Source organism: Centropristis striata, chromosome 11, assembly GCF_030273125.1.
Source record: "Centropristis striata isolate RG_2023a ecotype Rhode Island chromosome 11, C.striata_1.0, whole genome shotgun sequence".
In the NCBI taxonomy this organism is placed as follows: Eukaryota; Metazoa; Chordata; class Actinopteri; order Perciformes; family Serranidae; genus Centropristis; species Centropristis striata.
The window spans coordinates 19,320,784-19,342,420 of NC_081527.1; the positions used below are offsets into that span (position 1 = coordinate 19,320,784).

Consider the following 21,637-nt stretch of genomic DNA (forward strand, 5'->3'; position numbering starts at 1 on the left):
ATGCACACCCCTAGTGACCACCTTTGCCTTCAAACCAGCATCAATTCTTCTCAGCATTTTGTATATGTATTGGGGACTAGTTTTTAAAGATAAATGTCTTTATTAGGAGTGAATGAATTTGGGGCCAAATATCCTACGAAGGCTGAGAAAGTCAAGAAGAACAAGTTGATTGTTAGTTTTTGTCATTTCATTAGATTTGTTGACAATAACAAAATATATTAGTGGGGGCACTCTGAGAGCCCAGACCTTGGCCAAATTCAAGTGCAATGCAAAGAAAAGTGAGAAATAATTTGTTTTCTCTGCTCTGTGATTCAGATTCACTCCAGATTTAATGGGATTTTTTTTGGTCCCTTCTACAACCTTCCACCCGGTTTCAAGGAAAACCAGGCCAGTAGTTTTACCATAATCCAGCTGACAAACAGACAAATAAACAAACAATCCGAACCGAAAACAAAACCTCCTTGGCAGTGGTAAAAATAACCCCAGCCTCATCCTTCATCATTTCCCTTCATATTCGGATCACAGCAGAAAAGTGAATAAGCAGCCAGACGTCTGCGAACAACAAAAAATTTCACATTTATTTGATATCAAACAGGAGTTGAATTAAATATCAGCTGATGATGGGCTCTTACAAAAGAAATAAAATGAACCTAATCAGTGCTGCAACAACTTTTCACACTTTCCAACCATGTTCTTTTTTTCCTTTTTTTTCTCTGAATAGTTCAGTTAATAAATTAATTAGTGTCAAAGGATGAAATATGTCCGCAACTGCAATATCCCACTGACGCGAACATAAGTCCTTAAACCTGACAATTTCTTTCAAGTAAAATAAATTACACAAGTTTCCAATTCACTCCGAATCTGTGCATGGCCCGGTGTTAACAAATATACTACTGGCAAAAACTCATCATTCATGAAAGCAAAAGCACTTCACAAGCAGAGACGTGAGCATGATTTCATATGGACTGATATCTCTCGAAACTTTTTTTTTTTAATATTCAAACATACTACAACGAGTCAAGTGTGAGAGGAAAAAGCACATTTCCACCATTTTGATTATTAACCTTGTCTGAAGAATCTTATTAACATTGAAAGGGCATAACTACTGAATGGTTGCCGTTTCTTTTCTTTTTTTTTTCTTTCTTTTTTTGACTTTTTACACTAGTGGTACAGCAAAATATATTTTCTTTAGCTGTTACTTTGACAACAGTTAAATGTGCAATAGAGAAAATATAAGGCCTGAGTCTGAATTAGTGGTTTCTTAACTTTACAGTCCTGACTGTGTAGTGGAGCCACACTAGTTCTAGTTCTGCACTTCATGACTAAAAAGACCCTGGTTCTGCAAAGTCCCCCAAGAAGACATCAGGAGTTTCATAGTTCTTTGCTTGGAGCATTTTTTATCCCTTATTCTTCAACAGTACAGTACAATAGAAATGCCAGACGTCTCTCTGACACAGCGGCCTGTGTGTTATTCTCTGCACCTCTTTAGTCCAACAGCAGAGCTTTCACAGTCCTCGTTTCTCTGGCCTCGGATGGACGTGTTTTGTGTGTTAATGGGTTCTGTGTGCAAAAGTCGTTTCTTCATTCCTTTTCCCACCCAACAGCATTTCACTTCCTGTCCTAACAGGAAGGGCATGTGGAGTGCGGAGCCAGACTCGCCGGCTCTCTTGACATCAACCGAAAGCGCCCCATCTGTTGAACCCTGTGCAAACAAAGAGGGTGGGCTCAGAGGCTGGTAATGAGCTGCATTTGTCCGTCGCTGGGCGCCTCTCCTTCCTGTGCGCAGTCTTCATTGTTGGGTGGGATCATGCACCCGTCGCTGGTGCCTCGGTTTATGTGGTAGTAGGACAGGGGCGGCGGTGCGTCGCCGAGCTCTGGCATGCTTTTGTGATACGCGTCCTCGCTCTCGCTTCGAGGTGAGGGGGAGAGCTCCTCCTCCTCCTCCAGGGGGTACGGCGAAGCTGGGGGCGAGGGTGAGTCTCTCAAGTTTGGCATGCTGGTGTAAAGGGAGTCTCTGTTATTGTTGGGTGAATGGGAGCCCGAGTCCTCCACTGCAGTAACAGTCTCAGAGCCGTGGCCGCCCTGCCCCTCCAGGCGCCTGGGGGCCTTCTGGGCGCTGTAGAGCAGGGAGTGAGTCCTCTGGGGCAGGAGGGGGGCCTCCAGCGCCTCCTTGTGGTGGGGGTGCAGGAGCAGCTCCAGGGTGGCGTGGCCTCCTCTTCCACTTGGTCTCTGCGGGGATGAGGCCTCGCCATGATCCGCCACGATGGCGTCATCCTCGCTGCCGCTCCCACCCCCACCTCGGTCCACTGTCACTCTGGTCTGCGGAGGCAACGCTCTGTCCTGCTCCCTCAGGGCGTCGCGACCTTTGCCGCGGGGCCTTAGGTTGTTGTGGACAATCTCAGATATGATCATCTTCTCAAAGGCGGCATCATCCAGGTTGAGGCCCCCCAGGTCACCAGGGGCTCTAACGCCCACTGTCTCATAGTCATCGTCGCGCAGGGAGTAGCTGTTGTTGAAATTGCCATTGAGGGGAAGGGTGTCCATGGCACTGATGTCCCTGCTGTTGCTTAGAGAGTGCTGTCCTGCAAAAAAAGCAAAAATAGTGCATGAGATATTATTTTTTTCGCCCCTTGTGTAGAACAAAACAGTGTCCACTACACCATCCACATATAACTTGATACTGCTCAGGACACTTGACTCTTGTGCTCTTTGATCTCTGGATTAATTTTAATTTTATGCAAATACAAAAAGTTTTTAAATTCAAAAGGAGAACACAATCAGCTCCCCACCATGTCCATCCTCATTATGGCTGAATATCATTAAAGCCAATCTAAGAGATTATCCTGAACAATATTAGAGGAATGAAAACAAAAGATGACTCAAAAAATATAGTAACAGCAACACGCTATAATGGTAGCTGATGACAAGGTAACAACACAGCAGCATACAAAAAGCAACAGGATAGCATGAGAGGAAAAGAAATAAATTAATACAAGCTGATGAGGAAGTGTTGTGACATTAACAATGAATAAAACATTCCACCTGTTTAAAAAGGAAGGCAAGACAAAAGAGTAATGTCGAACACAGATGGCCAGCCACCTCTCTACACTGGGGCCCCACAAGCACAGCAACAACCCCCACACACCACGACAGGCAGGCACGGTGCAATGACTCACTTTGCCAACACTCACATCAAGTGTGTCTGCTCAGGCTATCTGGCCTAAGAACAGCTGATGTGCAAAAAAAGTAAAACAGATGCTTTTTTTCAATTGCAGCAGAAACAACAAAATCACTGAAATAAGACCAAAGTGGAAAGCTTGTAACATCCAGCCTGGATTCAGTAGATCCAAATCTTTGTGTCCTTGCTATTAATTGCAATTTAGCCCATGTGATGCATTACTCAAATTGTTGTAGGTGGATGGAGAATGACAGCAAAATTATGTGTTTAACAGTTTGAGAGAGCTAAAAGACAAATCAAGGACAACTGAATCCTGGACCCAGCAGGTGAAAGGGTTCAGCAGCAAGCACAGTCTTTTTTAAGTCTACAGTAAAAGACAGAACATTTCCTAATGAAAGTATTTATTTCTGAACGCCACTTTGCTTTCTCTTTTTGTGTACATTCATTTAATGTGAACAAAACACACACACGCACACACACAGTGGAGTACCAATTTGCACAGCCCGGTGACTAAGCTCAAGTAGCAGGATGACAGTGAAGGGAACTAGTTTGATTTGATATGAGGATTTCATTTACTGGGTACACTGTGAACCTAAAAGTGAAAGGCTGACATTTTGCAGAGTGAGAGGGGGGGGGGGGGGGGGGGGGGGGGGTTGTCACAGGCAGACAAAAAAGAAAAAAAAGGGGGAAACTGTAGGTTTTAAATGCACGTGTCAGAAAAAGCATGATAGCAACGGAAGAGAAAAGCTACTAAAAACAACATCAAAGACATTTCTAAAAAAAAAAAGAGCACAGAGAGCAAAAGGGCAAAAAGGGGGGGGCGGGTGGAAGATTATTAGACACCTCTCTGAATAGACCCTACTTCCAAATTTGCATTTGTTTATGCGCAGCCAGTGATTTGATTGCAGACAGGTACTGTCTACCGGGAGAGAGGGGAAATGATGTGAACAGAATTTAACTGGACACAGCGACAGCTGCACTCTGGGAACCGTTCCAGCAGAGATTCATCCAAGATGTTCTTCTTACCGATTTTACTGCATCGGATGAACATCTGCAGAGCATTACTTAGTATTAATACACTTATAATAGAAGACACGCTCATCCTTTTCCAGGAGCTAAATGTAATGACTATAGCAGGCGAAATTTTTGAGAAAGCTTATGTTAAACTTGACAGTCTTTCGTTGCGTATTTCATACTTGGTTGGTGATCTTCACACCAGGTTTTGACATTTGTGTGTCATGCTGTTGCCTGTGATCCTCAAACTAGTTTCCATATGTTCTATTTTTTCTCTGTGTGCCACTGCTTCCTGTTGCTCCTGTGTATGTTCGCCTCAGGGGGAGAAGTGTTTCTACAGGTAAAGCAAGTGTTTATGCCAGCTGACATTCGAAATTACGTGCTAATTAAATATCACCACTTTTTATCCGTCTCTGGTGCTCCAGTGTTAACATGTAATTACTACAATGATTAAGCAGGTAAACATTTTAGGGCAATAAAGCACAAGCTGTCTGAGCACACAGACTTCTGCATCTGAGCTGCTCGCCTGCTGCCGAGCTCCCAGACAGAAAATAAAAAAATTGTCTTTGATTTTCTTCGCAGACATTTGTTTGGTCCCAACCCTGCTTCATTATCTTTGTGAAGTGCTCTCATTGTGCTGTAAGTGAGCTTGCAGCACAAAACAAGGACGGGATGACAGCAGTAGGTTAAAGCTATACATTACTGCAGATCCACTCCTTGTACACTTTCGCCATACTGCTGTTTTTGTATATTCTCTTTTATCATCAAATGCTGGGGAATATCTGAGGGCTATGACTCTGCCCGCATTGCGTCATGAGCTTCTGTTTTTTTTTCTTCTCCTTTGATTGGGTTTCTTTAGCTCTGCCAGCGAGGAACTAGGTCACCATAAACACTGAAACGATTCAAATCGATTTAATTGAAAATAAAGTAGAGACAATCTGTACATGTTTTAAACATATCATGCATGAATAAGGACTAACAGCATAAATGATCTGGACCAATGTGTGAAGCTCATATTCAACAGAGAGGAATTCCCATATGAACGCTCCGCAGAAGAGATAAGATAGCATTGACGTGAGTTTATCTCCTTCTGTGTTTACAAAGGAGAAACTCACTTAGATAAGAACTACTTGAAATATGGAGAAGGTGAGAATGAAGGAGAACAAACGGTAAATCAAGGGAAATTAATCGCAACGTTTTAAACGCATTCTGTGTCAGAGCCTCTACCTCAACATGTTTCATGTACTTAATAAATCCAATACTCTTGAAAGAGAGCGTTAAATCAGAATATTAATACCCCTTTCTTATCTCTCTGTTTACTATGGAGCAACAGCCAGCTGCCGGCTAGCTTAGCTTGGCACAAAGACTGGAAACAGGTGGAAACAGCTAGCCTGACCAATAAGAAATTCTGCGACTCTGGAAAAAGATTGTTGATATTTGAACTACTAGGGCTTCTTGATTAATGACATTTTTACTAAAATTGCAATGGTGCAGATTCATTGCATTGCAAGGGCAAATTTTCTGTTTTAAAGGGAATTATGCGCTGGAATATTTCTTGGCCTTGACCAGTAACACCTTTAAGTCAACTGCTCAGAGCCAAGAAAAGGTTCAGCACATCACCGCCTACACAAACTGGTAAATTCAAACAAATTATATAAGCAAGCTTACAAAGACTTCAAATAGCTTACAATGAAAATTTTACTGAAGAAACCTTGATGGTGATCTGTGGCTGCAGGATCAATACTTAGAAAATCTGATGAATACATTTCTTTTGCCAGCTCAATGAATGTGAAAATTAAATTATCGTGGGCCAAATATAAAGTACTACACGCTTTATGACATCAGTATAGTTGTCTTTTTTATAGTGTTTTTATATGTAATTTTTCTATGTACTGTCTTGTCTTTTATGTGGACCCTGAGTCAAAAATAAAGTTTAATTGATTGATTATGGAGATTTAGAGGTGCTGGAAGGCATATTTTCTTTCAGCACCAGGCTAGCTGTTCCATCAGTTTCCAGTCTTTATGCTAAGCTAAGCTAACTGGTTTCTGACTGTAGCTTCATGTAACAGACAAACATTGTATCGATTGTCTTATCTTTCTCACCCCCAGAAAGTCAATATGTGTTTTTTTCCGAACTGCCTCACCTTTGCTTTAAAACACACACAAACACGCACACACTCACACAAATCAATGTAACAATAAAAGTGGAGGGTGGATGTGCACCTGGGGAGTGAAAGGCCGGTGGAGAGGGGGTGTTGCACACCACCGTTTCTGCCAGCAGGTTGTTATAAGGGTTAGTGTCGTGGGTTCGGAGGAGAGGGTTAGTTAGGAGGTAGTTGCCAGTCATCCCTGAAATAACAGGAAGAAAGAGAGAGAGAGAGGGGGAGAAAAATCAGGAGGGAAAAAAACAGTTGCGGAAAAAGAGCTCTGGGTACTGTACTTCATAGTCTGTGGTGGTGCGCTGGGTAGCTGTCGATATAAACAAACACTAACATTTGCTGTCTCAAATCTGACACCGCAAAAGATTTACGACTTGTCTGCGTTTTATTATGAACAAGGCAGCCATAGAAACGTTGGTCAAAGAAAGACGTTATCCAAACAGTCAACTGATGTAACTGACAAACAACATTATCGCGACAAGTGTTGACCAAACCATAGCAACACAATCAACTCGAGTGTTTATGTGAAACAAATCCATCTAAACAAACTCATCCAGTCGAGACACTAGACAAAACATGTCTAAGTGGCCTGCCATGAATATTACAGTATCCCCATCACCCTGAGCATGCTTGTGTAAATCCCCAAGAATGTAATAACTATCCTCAGTCATTTGGATGGATCGCTGAGAAACTTTGCGCTGGCATGTGTGTTTTTAAGAAAAAAATGAAACTAATTCATAACTACAGGCAAAGCTGCGCTGGCAGAGTGTGCAGCATGAGACGCCGGCATCTTTCCCAGAACCTGCTCTGACCTCAGCCTGACTTTGCTCATCTCCTCCACCTCTACCTTGATCCTGACAGCCACTCTCGGGTGAAGATGAGTTGGGGAGGCTGCTGCAGAGTCAGAATCGCTGGGATTTGAACTCATCAGAAACATTTTGTGCCACACTAAATATCGCACCTCTTTTGTCTCTGTTCCTCGCCTTTAACGCGATCCCACCGAGCTGAGAAATGCAGGAAAAAATGCTGTGAACTTTGGTACACAGGCAGCATTTAACGCTGTTTTTGTGATTGCTTAACACTAAGAGAAATGCAACATTAAATCCGGTCTTATCTTCTTTCTTTTCACAGCTGCCACAGAGCCATGTAAGCTGCATTTACTGAAGTGTTTTTTTTTTGTGGTTTCAGAGCTTCATCACAAAGAGAATGGTGTATGTGTCTCTTCTAGTGGCGGGGGAAGAAACGGTTGCTTACCCTGGTTGAGTGTGGAGGTGCTGTTTATGTCTCCCGAGATGAAGGAGGACTCCGACTGCTTCCTAACAGTGTCGTTCCACATCCGCCTGATGCGGCTCTGGGTACAGAAAAAAGCAGCCATTGATCAGGACGCTGTCATTCAAGGCTTCTGGCCCTGAGGATTCATGGGTTTTGTGACCCTACACTTGTATACAAGATTCATCTAACCCCCTGCTGGATGACATGTCCATGCTGAAATAAGGCCACCCATGTGCTATTGATCCAGCCAATACCAAAAATGGATACTCCAAGAATCTTACAGCTTGTAATTTGAGATATCGGCCCAGAGCAGCTCTTTCTTTCTAAGGATAGTTAGAGCAGAAGCCGCAAACAAATTCCCAGAAGTATTCTTAAGATAGACCTCACAAAGTCACAATAGAAGAGATTCTGTGTGTGTGCATCCAATTTGATAATTTCTCATCTTTTACAAAGTTCTCTGCCTTTCTTGTGGAATAGATTCATGGTGATGATTGAAAAAGAAAACCTTAAATACATTTAAGCACTGCTCTGTATCCCTCGACATGTAACCTTGGCAGTGCTACAGCTTGATAATAAAGCCTTACACTACAAAGCCAAGCCTGAAATCTGACATAATGTACCGCAGCAACAACTCTATTGAAATTTTTAAAATGTGTATGAAAGAATCAAGAAGCCCCACTTAACAATTTTAAATCTTTTCCCAAGGATGAGGCTAAAATCGTATACTTTTCTTGTTGTAAACAAAGAGCCCAAGCAACAATATATTCACGCTTTTCTCAATATTTTCCTCAACATCTTTGTGTTTCTCACAAGGCCATTTGTTCCTAAGGACTCGACTCTATTAAACATCTGGGCGCTGTAGTTTTTAACAAACATTACTGAAGATATTTTCAGCTGCAGATTAATATACGTTTAGAGCTCTCATGAGTATTTTGTGTGCATGGGATCGACTCAACATAAACTACAGAGCCTGCATTTATTAAAATGAAGGAACATGTCACCCAGTGCAGCGGTGCGGCTCTTTGATGTGATGCGTTGTTGATGTGTGATGTGCTTTTCCGAAAAATAATAGAGCTCTACGGCACAGAGGAAGAAGCTGCAGTATATGAGGTTTTTGGTTACACAGACAAATTGTTTTAATTACTAAATAAAGATCACTTTATTGTTGGTTTTGGTCTATTCGTGGGATTTTTTGATAATTAAAAATGAAAGAATATCACCAGACCTGTTGTTAAAAGTATAAAATAAAATAAAAAAATGGTGAAAACCAAAACACACCATAAAATAAAATTTAAAAAAATGCCACTGACATATAATTAAGTGGAATTATTTTATATGGAAACTTGCTTTTTCTAAATCCTAAACCCCAATATATATAATTCCCAGTGGATGAAGAAGTAGTCTGATCTTTTATTAAAAGTAGTTATACAATGGTAATACCTCTGTTAGAGGTAAAAGTCCTGCATTCAGAATCTTATTTAAGTACAAAAGTATTGGCATAAAAATACACTTAAAGTCCCAAAAGTAAAAGTAATTATTATGAATGATGGCTCAATTAAGAAAAGAATAAAATTACTGGATTACAATCATTGATGCGATAATGTTGCATTATTAATATCATTAATTGGTTTCACTAATGTTGCAGCTGTTCAAGGTGGGGTAAAAATCAGTTACTTTACATACTTAATCTGCAATAATACATCCTAATTTATAAGTTGATTTATTATTTTTTAAATTATTAATCAAAAAGTCTCTTTAGTTGCCAAATAAATACAACAGAAAAATGTGGAAATAGTCTAGTAAAATACAAGCAAAATACAACCTCAAAATTGTACTTTTTTGGGGGGGGGGGGGGGGGGGGGGTTTATTTTATTAATTTCTGTGGGTCATCATATTACTGAAGTTACTTCAGAATTTCACCTGTCTTAGAATGTTCAATGCTTCCCTCACTACTAATAAAAATTAATTCACTCAAAATTGTACTTAAGCACAGTGTTTGAGTAAATGTACTTAGTTACATCCCACCGCTGCCGGTTCCCGGTGGTGCACACGTACCTGTGTTGCAGACGAGTAGCGAGCCGTGGATCGAGATGTGGCTGTCTTGGCTGCACTGTGGGGTCCGTCTGGCGGCAGCGCCCCGCAGCACTGGGACTGACGGAAACATTTGCTGTACTCTTTGCGGACCTGCAGAGGAGCAAAAGATCAGGACAGAATGAGCACACAGACACTGACGTCCTCCTCATCCCCCTTTCCTCCCCATGAGAGATGCAAATCCTGAATCTTTATCAAATGCCATCCAGCTGACAGCAGTTTAAATGCCACATCTGTAAGGACACGGATAACAAACACTGCAGTAAGTTGTTGAAACGAAGTAGCGTAGTTTTGCTGAGTAAGAATGTAAAAATATTATGAAACAAAAAATGCTTCAATAACCATATTTACACCTTCAGTCAAAGGATTAGACTGCTTTGAAAAGAAGAAATTCTTGCCCTTGCCATGTTGGAATTGTATAACTATAAGGCTGCAACTAATCATTTTCATCATCAATACATCTACAGATTTTTTCTCAATGACTATAGAAAATGACTAAAAGAAAATATTCCAGAGCAAAAGGTGATGTGATGCCTTTAAATGTCTTCTTTTTGTCAGAACAACTACGAACTAAAATAACTCAATTTAATATAAACAAAGAAAAGCAAAACATTTTAATGTGAGAATCACTTTTGCTTAAAAAGAGGCTTTCATGATTAAATGTTTCTGAAAATAGTTACTGAGATATTTACTGTTGATTGACTTACAGACTAATTCATTGTACTGTAGATGAATCAGTCATTTTTTTCCTTCAACTAATTATTTGTATATTAACATTTTACTGAAATGTATATTTTTAAAACACAAATAAAAAAGAATATTCCATATGTAGTTTTTATAAAATGGATAAGAGAACAGCAAATCCTCATCTATATTTCTTGTATTTTTCTTCATAAACATCTTGTTTATTAACTCTTCATTTCAAATCTGTTCTCACTATGTTCTGTTTTGTTTTTGTTGTCTTTTTGGGTCTGTAATGTTCAGCTGAATATATATTATATTGTACCACTTGTACATAAAATCACAAATCAACTAATACTTTCAGAAGAGCGACATAATCGTACCTTTTTCTGGAGGAGGCAGTGGAAGATGAAGATGAACATCCCTTGCAGAGTGTTGAAGATGGTGAAGAGGTACGCCATCACAATAGACGATTCATTGAGGAAGAACAAGCCGAAGGTCCATGTGAGTCCCAGCAGGCAAAGTAGGGCAAATGCTCCCAACACCCACGACCTGTGAGAGACAAAGAAATCTTGATGTTAATGAGTGAAAGGCTTCATCTGCGCTTGATCTGATGTTTCTCTGCCCCCGGACAGCAGCTTATTAAAAAAACCCAAAACAGAAGCTTTTTTTGTTTTTGCTTGCTTTTTGGACGAGTTGCACTAGCCACAGCATGGTGCATAAATGCTGATACAAATGGAATGAATGTGCACAGAAGTGTATTTGAGACTGAGTCAAAAAATATTTCCTTGGTGTTCCTTGGAGTTGTCAGCTAAAGAGACTGCAAACACAGCAGCTTTCTCATTGGCAGCTTCCAGGAAAGCCTAGAGGAAATAAGATAACTTCACAGTCAGTTTCAATGGCGATGGCTCTTAGTTATTGATACACAAGAGAGAGGTGAGCCATGTCAAGAGAGATACGGAGAGGAGGGAAGAAACGGGACAACAACATGTCACTGAGAAAGGATCTGCGGGAAACTGAATATGATGGCTGATTAGACTCGCTGTCCAGGTTTTGGTGTTTTTTGAAAACAAGAATGCATTTTCTTTGGCTGAATTATCACACAAAGTTCAACCAATTATTTCTCTTTTTTGATGAGCTACAACATTTGACACAGAATCTAAATACATAGAAGATTTGAGGTAGACCCTAATTAATGACAGTTAATGAGTTTTGACTGCTAAAGATAATGTGTAAAATCCAGCATCCACAAATGCCAGCTTTCTCTGTGCTAAAAACAAACCTGAGAGCCAATTCAATTCAGCCTTTTTTTTTTTTGGACCAAAATCAGAGCGACTGCCTAAAAAATCAAACACCCACATAACATATGTTGGCCTGCCCTCAAACATTGTTGAACAAGATTCCAGGCACAGAAATGGACAGGGACCTGTCTTTTTATCGAGCAAATGCAGCCTACTTGAAGCGGAAAAATGCGGGAGGGTGGAAGATTTTTCTTTTCTTTCTTTTTTTTTTTTACCATCTTTAAATCTATAAGGCATGGGGTTGAATCCGTCTTCCAAGAAAGCCTGTAAAGTATGCCAGCTTGGGAGGCAAAAAGATACCCAAAGGTCAGAAATGGAGTTATGAAGAAATAAAAAAGGCAATATAACCTTGCTTAGTGCAAATAGTGAAATAATAAAATGAACTAAAAAGGCAGCGTCTATACGGACCGAAATAAAATAAAATCTGTGCGGAGAAATATTGGTCCGGTCAGGAAATCAAATAAAACGTGTTGGTCAAGTGCGGCTTTTCAAATTTCAGGAGGGAGGCAAAAGCAGTAATGGTGCATATTACACCCTCCCCCTCCACACACACACACACACACACACACACACACACACACACACACACACAGAGTCTCAGAGCAGGCAAACCACAGTGCGGCCACCTAATCTCCCAGAGTGACACCCCTCACCTGATACCCCCCAGCCTGGACGAGTCGGGTTTCATGGAGGTGGAGTGCTTCACCATCTTGAACATCGTCACCACCAGGAAGATGACATTGACCTGTCAAAACAGACACGTATCAGGGTTAACAGGCCGCACTTAGAAAGGCATCCAATTCCTGTTGTTGACACTGAGTGGATGAAGAACTCAGATCCTTTTCTTAAATAAAAATACTAATATCACACTAAATAAAAAGCCCATTACAAGTGAAATGTCTGCATTTAAATGCTTAAGCAGTGAAAGTAAGTAAGGGAATGTACAGTTAAAGGAATAAAATAGAACTCGCCGATGTAGGAAAATGTCTTCTGTGACTGTGATATTATTTATTACATATGTATTTTCAATTACATTGTATTTTCACTCATTTATTAAAAAGTAAGCAACATTTTATTGTTGCAGTTGTTGAGGTGGAGCTTATTTTTAATCATTTTATTTAACTGATTATTATCATGATGGATTTGTTTCTGAATTAAAGGTGTAATATGTAACTTTTCCGTATTAACCCAAATGTTCACAACTACATGGTCACCCGTTAAGTTGGAATTATTATTTTTTTAAATCTCTTTTCATGAAGTGATTATGATTTATTCTTGACAGATAAAGTGTATATCTTCACCAAACGGTATTGATCAATCTCTTTCAAACATATCACAATGAAAATGAGTGTCTGAAAACAAAAGTATTCCAACTTTATGGGGAATCCTGTATTTTCAAAACTCACAATATGTATGCGGCCATTGTCAGTGTTGTGCTTATCTGTCAGAAACTGTCATGAATTAACTTTTCATTCACTTTTTAGCCACATATTTGTGACACACTTGGTCCTTTTAAAATATACATTTTAACCAGATATCTGGATCTGAAGTTATCAGAGAAATACACTGAACAAATGTTAGCTGTCGAGCTGCTTCAGATACACTTTTTAATGTGAAACTACTTTATTTTGTGTTACTACTGATTTTAATCACCAGGTCTGTTTGTTTTGAAGAGGAAAAGTCCTCTGCGAATAATTCAGCTCCTGTTAAAAATCTCCTGAACAGTGAACACTGAAAGAATCCTAACCAGGAGAAGCTGACTGCAGGCCGCAGATGGATCATATTGAAAATCTCTCTTTTTCTATTTTTTTGAGTGAGAGAAACTTACATTGTGCGTTTAATTGATTGGTTTGGGGGTTTTTAAAAATTCTGAATACTGAGAATCACAACTTCTAAATGCTTAATTTGTCAAAGAAATAGTTCAAACATCAAATATATATGTATTCCTCATTTATTTATTTTGAAAATTATTAACGGCAAAACCAGCAAATATTCACATTTGAGAATCAAGAACCTTGAAACTTTGGCAATTTTTCATGGAAAAATGCCTTACAGTAAATGGTTATCAAAATAGTTGTCCACTGATTTTCTGCCAACCAGCTAATCGTCAACTTGTATATCATGTTGGTGACTTCAATCAATAGCAAAGGATCATATTCTATAAGCTCTTCATCGGTTCTTAATTTGTAAGCTGTCCAATAATCAAAGTGGACTAGAAAGGACGATATTTCTACCTGAAATGTAGTGCAGTAGGAGCCTAAAGGGGTATGAAAAGGAAACAGTGTGGAACATGGAATTTGTACTGAAATACAGAAATTGTTCTTGCTCTTGGTCACAGTCCAGCACTGGTTGCTTCCACCCGTAGTTATGTCTCACATTGACTTAAAGTATTGATTCATCTATAGTGGTTTTGGCTCTATAGTGAGCGCCGACACCAACATACCTTTACCAGGAGGAGTATAAAAATGTAATGGCTCAGTGCAGATCATAAAGTACACTGACTTCCAAGGACAAAAAAAACAACAGTGAGAGGTTAACTTCTCCTTTCTACTTCACACAGCTCCGGCCTTCAACATAAGCTGCAGTGAAAGTTTCTTCTTATAGTCGACCCAAAATGCAAATCCTCATCAAATACAAGAATGTCCAAACAAAAGCGTGACAAAAGCACCAGAAAAATATGGAAAGGAAAGAACGGAGCTCAGTGCCATATTTTCACAACAATTTTTTACTGAAGCCAGGAAAAACATTAAAGTGATTCAAGCCATACATCCAGAGAGGTTTCCATGCGTTCAGGAGGACTCTGTAAGCACTGGAGGGCTCGTCACCATGGAGGGGAAAGGGAGGAGATGTGCTTCAATTTGGCCCGATACCATATTAAACCTTTGAAATGCACTTCTGTAAATATTCAATGAAAAGCAAGTATATGTCAGGATTTTATGTTATTAAAAACTTCTATCCCGTATCTGCTCTGAGCAAGCTTTTTTGAAAGCGTGGCCAATCGACCATACATGAAGGAAAATAAATGACAAAAAAAGTGTAAGTTGGCAGGAAAACAAAGCGCAATGATCTCCATGTAGTTTATCAAATACTTAATTTTCAATCACAAATAAGCAAAAAACTCCTCATTATTATCCCATATGGAGACACTACAAGGCAACAGAAGAAAGGGATCTTTAAATGGAAACAAAGTGAGCGAGCGGAAAGCAGATGGAACCGACAACAGCAGGGGAAAAGATGGAAGAAAAAGGAGTGGCTAAGAAGACAGAAAGAGGCTTTTAGATCACAGCTTAGAGTAATGCCGAGTTTTGTCTCCCAGCCACTGGGGCCGATTTACGTCCGCATGAGTCGAGTGGCTGGAGATGCATTTAACACAGCCGCAAGTGATGACACAGATCCGATGAGACAGACAGACGGACAGGCAGGGAGGCACTCTGCAGAAAGCTGAGGCAAACTACATATGGACTCCCCCCCTCATGCCCGGTCTCTAAGGGGCCGTCCTCTACAATATTCAGGTCTCTCACTTCTTTGCCAAATACAGCGCAAAAAAAACCTAAACAGCGCTGCAGACGCAGCATTTCTCTCCGTTTTTGCATGTATTTACAGCCCATGGACAGATTTACATGTGTGCCTTCATATGCGCCTATATCTGAGTGTTTGTTCAGGGCTGTGTGCATGCATCCCTGCATGCATGCTTGTGTTGTGTGTGTGCGTGCATTGAGAACACCCAGTGCACCACATAAAATATTAAAAGGTGAAGATGGAGATGTCCGTGTGCAGGGATTGGCTGGGGACGTGTCATGATCCTCAGCAGGGCTATGAGCTGTGGTAATGGTTGTCTGGCCCACCCACTCATTACTCCCATGTTCACCCCCCCGCCCCCTCCCCCCACCACCACCACCACCATCACCCTTGTTTTCCCACTGAGCAAATGACCTTCATGCCTGAGACGATTTGTTCTCCTGATTGCGGGAGGGGAGTATTCTCTGGATATACAGCAAGGACCGAACAGCTTTAAGTTGTTGCTGTGCACCAATTCTGATTTCAGAGGATTTCATAGCTGAATGGACACTGATGTCTTCGTGTCAGCTATAATGGGACCACTTTCCTTTCATGCAAATTGATCTGAGAAAGCACAGCTAAGAGGCTGCCAGTACAGAGAGAGAGGAAATCTATAAACTGTTTTCAAAGATTTTTCTTTGAAAGGGAAAAAAAAGTAATCAAATGCGTGCACAACATTACAACTTACCACAATTATGAAGGTTACAGGTCCGATGAAGCTCCATATGAAATGGTTATCAACCCTCAGCCAGCATCTAGAGGGTGCAAAAGGTGATATTCAGTTCATTAAATCATCTCATTGCCAAAACAAATTTGTGTCTCATCGATCAGAGCCCGGCGGAGCTGGCTGGATGATACGCCACAGCAACAGAATAGAGACTCCTCTGACCACAGAGAAGAAAACCCGACCTTGAGGGAGCGTTGGCCCGCCGCCATGAGGAGCTGCAGTCTAAAAGGCAGCGGTTTTTGGACTCATGACTTCACGGTCTACCAATGTCTGACTGTGTTCACCTCTTACTCTGAACAGTAAACAATGTATAGTAGACAGTTCAAGAATTAATTGCACCTCAGCCTGTGTTTATCACCAGGAAACACTAAGGCAATAAAATGGAGTTTGAGAACAGCATTTACTTCAATTCCATAAATTAGAGGATTGCAGTCTTACAAACCAAAATGCTTGCTGCTTGGATGAAGACCAGCAGAGATGTGCATAAACTTTTAACTGACAAGGGCGGCAATTATCCACATGCAAAGAATAGAAACCCAGCAGGCCAGTGCAACTAGCCAGCGCATTCATTAATGTTGCAGCTTTGCTCACAGACTCCTGAAATTTACACCCTGTCACAGCTGTGACAGGGTATAAATTTACCAGAGGGCAGAGGTGGACTACTCTTTTGTGATATTACTATCATTAGCACCAACATGCATGCTGATGTGAAGAAGGGATGACAAATGCTCCTCATTTTTTATCCCACAAAAGAAGAAGATGTCACACTTACGCCCGCTGCGTGCCGTAGCTTCTGTAGTCGATGGCTGCTGAGATGCCCACCACCACGGCGGGGATGAGGTACCCGGAGACGTAGTAGTACTTCCTGCGTGAGAACTCGCTCTCAAACACCTCAACCAGCATGAGGTACAGCTGGAGGCCTTCCAGACACATCCAGGCGAACGCAGCCAGGAAGCAGAAGTGGAGAACGCCAGCGATGATGGAGCACACCAGCTGACAGGAAAGACACATGCGGACATTACTCGTTACTCTTTTTAAAAGTACTACTATTACTTTACTTATTACTCCATGCCAACAGTAATTCATTCCCCTACTTGTTATATTACTTTCTGTTACACACCATAAAAGTGGTAATTGCATCCAGGTGTAAAAATAAAAGTCCCTGCTGCAGGGAAAGTACTTTCCAATGGTTCATGTCACTGATTGGTTTAACAGACACCATGGCAACTAAAACTACAATTTCATTCACAAAATAAGGAGGTACGTGGTACCACTCATACTAATAGCAGGATACGAGGTGTGCATTACTTGATTTTAACATTTTTAACATTTGAACACTACTTTGTTGGCTTCCAAACTAGTAAAAAACAGAACAGCATGAAGACAAAGAGTGGGTGCACATGCTGAAAGCATGAAAAAGAGACAGATAGAGAGCGATGTGTGAACAAGACAAACAAAACTTAATGGGCTAATTGCTTCATGGGAGAGTTCCATACTAAATCAGAGATAAATTACCATCAAACACACAGATGTTCTGGAGTTTTTAGTCTCCTTTTTTCATCTCTGTGTGTGTCTTTGTGTTCATCCAACTAAAACATCAGAGTCACAGCAATCATCACAGTGTCTACATTATTCCCTTGTGTGTGAAAATGCATTTAAAATGCTGGCCTGTTTTTTTTGTTTTTTAACATAACATTGTTTTAATTTGCCTATTCTTCATGGTTCTTCAGATGCAGCGTTAACACAAATGGGAATGTAGTGTCGAAGGATGTAACAGGTTTTATATTTTTGGGGTATTATATTACTGATATTTAATTAGTAATTTATTACAATACTTGTTACTGGGTAAAGTAATATTACTGGTAGAAACATTTTGCTGCCCAATACTGGTTGAATCTGACTTTTCGTAGTTATTTACAACAGTTTGATGGTTTTGTTTTGAGTTTAACTTTAAGTTTAATGACATTAGCTCAGTTTAGTGAGAATACAGTGTCTATGGGATCAAATAGTGGCTCTGCTTAAAGCTGCTCCAATCAATATTTGTGGTTCATATTACTGCATATAATGTGAAAGGGATTGCTCAAGCTTTGAAAGTATTCTTCGGCTCAATATTTTCTCTTCAGCAGCAGGTGGCTGTTTTCAGCAAAAACCCTTTGATAAACCTGCTGTGCACAACCTGCCCAGAACACAAGCAAACTTAGTTACTACCCGGTGAACACAGTCGAGCATCGAGCTGCCAGAGAGACAAATATTTCCCTCCAGAGTTCCCAGAGACAAAATCAGAGCGAATATTGGCCATCTATTCATCAGGTGGACAGAAACACTGCTCCAAATGAATGCTTATGTTACTCTGTGTCTGCAGGAGGTGTAAAAGGCAAGTGCAAACATGTTTGCCAGGAGAATAATCAATAAATCAAAATTTTTACAAACGCATTTATTACATTACTAATTTCCCTAAAAATGCAAGAAAGAGATTTCAGTATTTCAAGGTTGTCTTAACACCAGAATTTACACTTTTTTATTCTATTACAAACCTGCAAACAATGCTGTTGTAAAATATCACCTTTCAAATAGCTTTGGTACTTTTGATGCTATTGAATGTTTAATGAAAGTGTTTAATTGCATTGTTTTAAACACACAGTATTGAAAAAGGATTCATACTTTTCACAACCTTACCGTTTTTGTGGTAAAAATTTTAATATTTCACGTAAGAGGACAAAAACCCATTTGATAATTAGAGAATGTGTATGATACACAACTCAACTACTCAATAAATGATCAAAGCTAAGCTAAGCTAATATCACTAGCTGAAAAACACCATACATTAGACATAAAAAGACATCATTCTTTTCATATAAATCCACTGGTAGTCCATAGTTAAATGCACAGTTTGCAGCAAAGCTTTGTGCAAAAACAGTCTACTTTTAATCTTTACTGAAGATCCCAAAGTTTCCAAAGACATAAATGATGGAGGAGACCTGTCTTTGTGAAATGATATATAAAATATTTGTATCAACTCATCATCCTGAGATATATTTCACTTGGTCAGTATTATAGATCTTCAAGTGTTGGAACGAGCACATACAGAATATATATGTGCTATTTTAATCTAATGTGGATTTTCTGCTAACTTTACAGCCACTTAAAGGAAAATTGAAGAAGTGTTTAAAGGTTAATCACAGCAGATGAGCTCTATTCATCAGCGGCATGAACATTAAAACCCCCTGCAGTATAATTTCCACGGTACCTTCGGTTCTGTCATGTTGATGCCCACGAGGTAAACGAGCTCGCCGATGAAGAGGTTGAGGCAGAGGTTTTTGTGGATGGTGTTGCGGTCGCTTTGCAGGCCTCTGAAGAAGCAGAAGGTGAAGAGGCTGATGGCGAGGCAGACGAGGGACACAGCGATACCCATCCGTGTGATGACGGTGAGAAGAAGCTCGTGGACGCTCCCCTCCCCCTGCACAGAAACAGACACATTGTCTTAAAACAATGTCTATGAGAAAATTAGAGCAGGTTTTGATAGCTGTGATCATTCCATGTTGTGTAGCTGCTTCTCGACATATTAAGTAGATATTAGAGCCTGACCGATATGGGATTTTTGAGACAGATGCTGATACTGATTTTATTATTATTTTTTTTTAACATTATTTTTTTGGCATTTTTTACTGCTTTATTATATATAGACAGATAGAAAGGGGGAGACAGAGGGGAAGACATGCAGCAAAGAGACCTCAGGCCGGATTCGAACCCGGGTCCGCTGCAGCAAGCACACGGCCTTCATGGTAAGCGCTCTACCAGTGTGAGCCACCGGGACGCCCCCTGATACTGATTCTAGAGGGGAAAATTAATCCATAAGCCATATGGTGACCGATATAGTAATTTTTTTGAGTTGGAATGGAAATAGACCTTTTTTATGTGGATTGGTACTGATTTTTCACCACTCTGCAAATATACCCAGAGCTACTTTCTCAAAAATAAAACGTCATTAAATAATATTTAACATTATTATACACACAATGTATTTAATTGTCAGACAATTCCATAAATGATAACTGAGAAAATGTAGAATAAATAGGAAAAAAAGAAAACTGTACAGTTCCAGTCTATTGCTGGCTATTTAAAAAAAAATAATAATAATGAAAAAAATGAAACGCTAACACCATTTTTACATTTTCTGCATTATATATTCTGTAATTTTTTTCCCATAACTGCACAGGACAGCATACACACAGACACTGATATGCCTTTGATAGGCCAATATCGGCTGATAATATCTGTAAACTGATATATCTGTTAGGCTCTAGTAGATATTTTTTTGCAAAAAAAAAAAAATGAAGAGGCCCATGTTGCAGAAAGCAACTTAAGCTTTAAAAATCTGCCATAAAGAGTCACGACCAAGTGAAGTGACGTCTACATGTGGGTTCTCTTTTCTGAGGTCAAATCACGCTTCTGTTTCAGAAAATCTAAAACTGAGCACCCGGGCAAATGTGAAAATAGACAGACTTGACCATACAAAATATCACTCAAGGACATGGTGGCCCGAAAGTGAGGCAATTCCTCCTGTGATATTTGTAATTTTATTGAGGGCAGGAGTTGCAGTTGAGGTGATGTGCAGGGGATTGGTGTGAGGCTAAGCCTAGCCTCGGGGCTCTGGTTTCAAGCTGTGGTTAAGGTTGAGGTTAAGACAGATGACAGGGACAGAGTTCATGAAATGGGACGTATTATTAAACAAACCACAAACTTATCCTCCACATTTATTACTGGCTAGGTCCTCGCTACACATGCTATTTATCATGTAATTGGATTGTAATTGCATTTCACCGCCAAATGGATCCTACACCACTTCAAGAGGGGTGGAAACATAAGTTAAAGCTGAGGTTATAGTGTTTCCCATGATTCTCAGGGACATACGCATGGAGGAGTATTAGACACGGACCATAGGTAAAATATAATTAGCTCTGATAATGGTACGGCACTTTCTCTCCTGATCCACAATCTCGCTCTTTTAAAGTGACAGCCTGCTTCCTTTTCTCCACCTCCTCCCCCACCCTTACCTTCTCCTCCAGCAATAATCTAATTATCTCCACTGAAATGCCATTCTTGTTCTTGCCGTGTGTGCACAAATCTGTCAGCGAGACAGAAGAACAACTAACAGAGTCACAGAAAATAGCTCGTGCAAGCCACAAGGACCGGGCCTACTTACCACATTCCCCCGGTGAGCCATGAGGATGGCGAAGTTGGTCAAGTGACTGCAGGAGCAAGTGGTGTGGCTCTTGTTGGTATCCAGCAGTTTACAGCCCTGAGTGGACCAGTATCCCATCATGCTCCGCTCTGAGTAATTCCAGAAGGAACAGTTGGGATTGTAGTAGTGCTCCTTCTATAAAACACAAACACAGAGAGAGAAAGATGATTAAACATGAATGAACGTGCGCTGCAATATGCATGATTGTACACAAACACAACTTGTATATTTCATATCTCTGGCTGCAAGAAAGAGAATGTCAATGGACCTGATGTGTAGAACTGGTGCTTCAACAGTAAATAAAAGTTATTTAAATATAATCGACTGTTGGAGAAAAGGCATGAAGGAGATCCAAATAAAGAAATATAGCTGAATCTTATTCTGTTGAGATTGGAGACGGGTTACTGTCAATGT

The 21,637-nt window shown here is 40.2% G+C and overlaps 1 protein-coding gene across 9 annotated transcripts in view; it reads right to left on the reverse strand.

Annotated features, from left to right (window-relative positions):
* Positions 1-551: 551 nt before the first annotated feature.
* LOC131979746 (adhesion G protein-coupled receptor L2-like) overlaps positions 552-21,637 on the reverse strand; it is a 141,146-nt gene continuing 120,060 nt past the window's right edge. For 4 of the 9 annotated variants that reach the window (XM_059343750.1, XM_059343752.1, XM_059343749.1 and 1 more), the window contains 10 exons: positions 21,185-21,358; positions 19,229-19,438; positions 16,754-16,974; positions 15,943-16,009; positions 12,350-12,441; positions 10,779-10,947; positions 9,679-9,807; positions 7,606-7,702; positions 6,416-6,541; positions 552-2,582 (listed from right to left, as the gene is read on the reverse strand). In XM_059343750.1, coding sequence (XP_059199733.1) covers positions 1,726-2,582; positions 6,416-6,541; positions 7,606-7,702; positions 9,679-9,807; positions 10,779-10,947; positions 12,350-12,441; positions 15,943-16,009; positions 16,754-16,974; positions 19,229-19,438; positions 21,185-21,358 — 2,142 coding nt within the window. In that variant the 3' untranslated portion in view covers positions 552-1,725. Of the gene's footprint in view, positions 2,583-3,176; positions 3,231-6,415; positions 6,542-7,605; positions 7,703-9,678; positions 9,808-10,778; positions 10,948-12,349; positions 12,442-15,942; positions 16,010-16,753; positions 16,975-19,228; positions 19,439-21,184; positions 21,359-21,637 lie in introns of all 9 variants that reach the window. The other 5 variants (XM_059343754.1, XM_059343753.1, XM_059343756.1 and 2 more) reach the window with 4 other exon arrangements.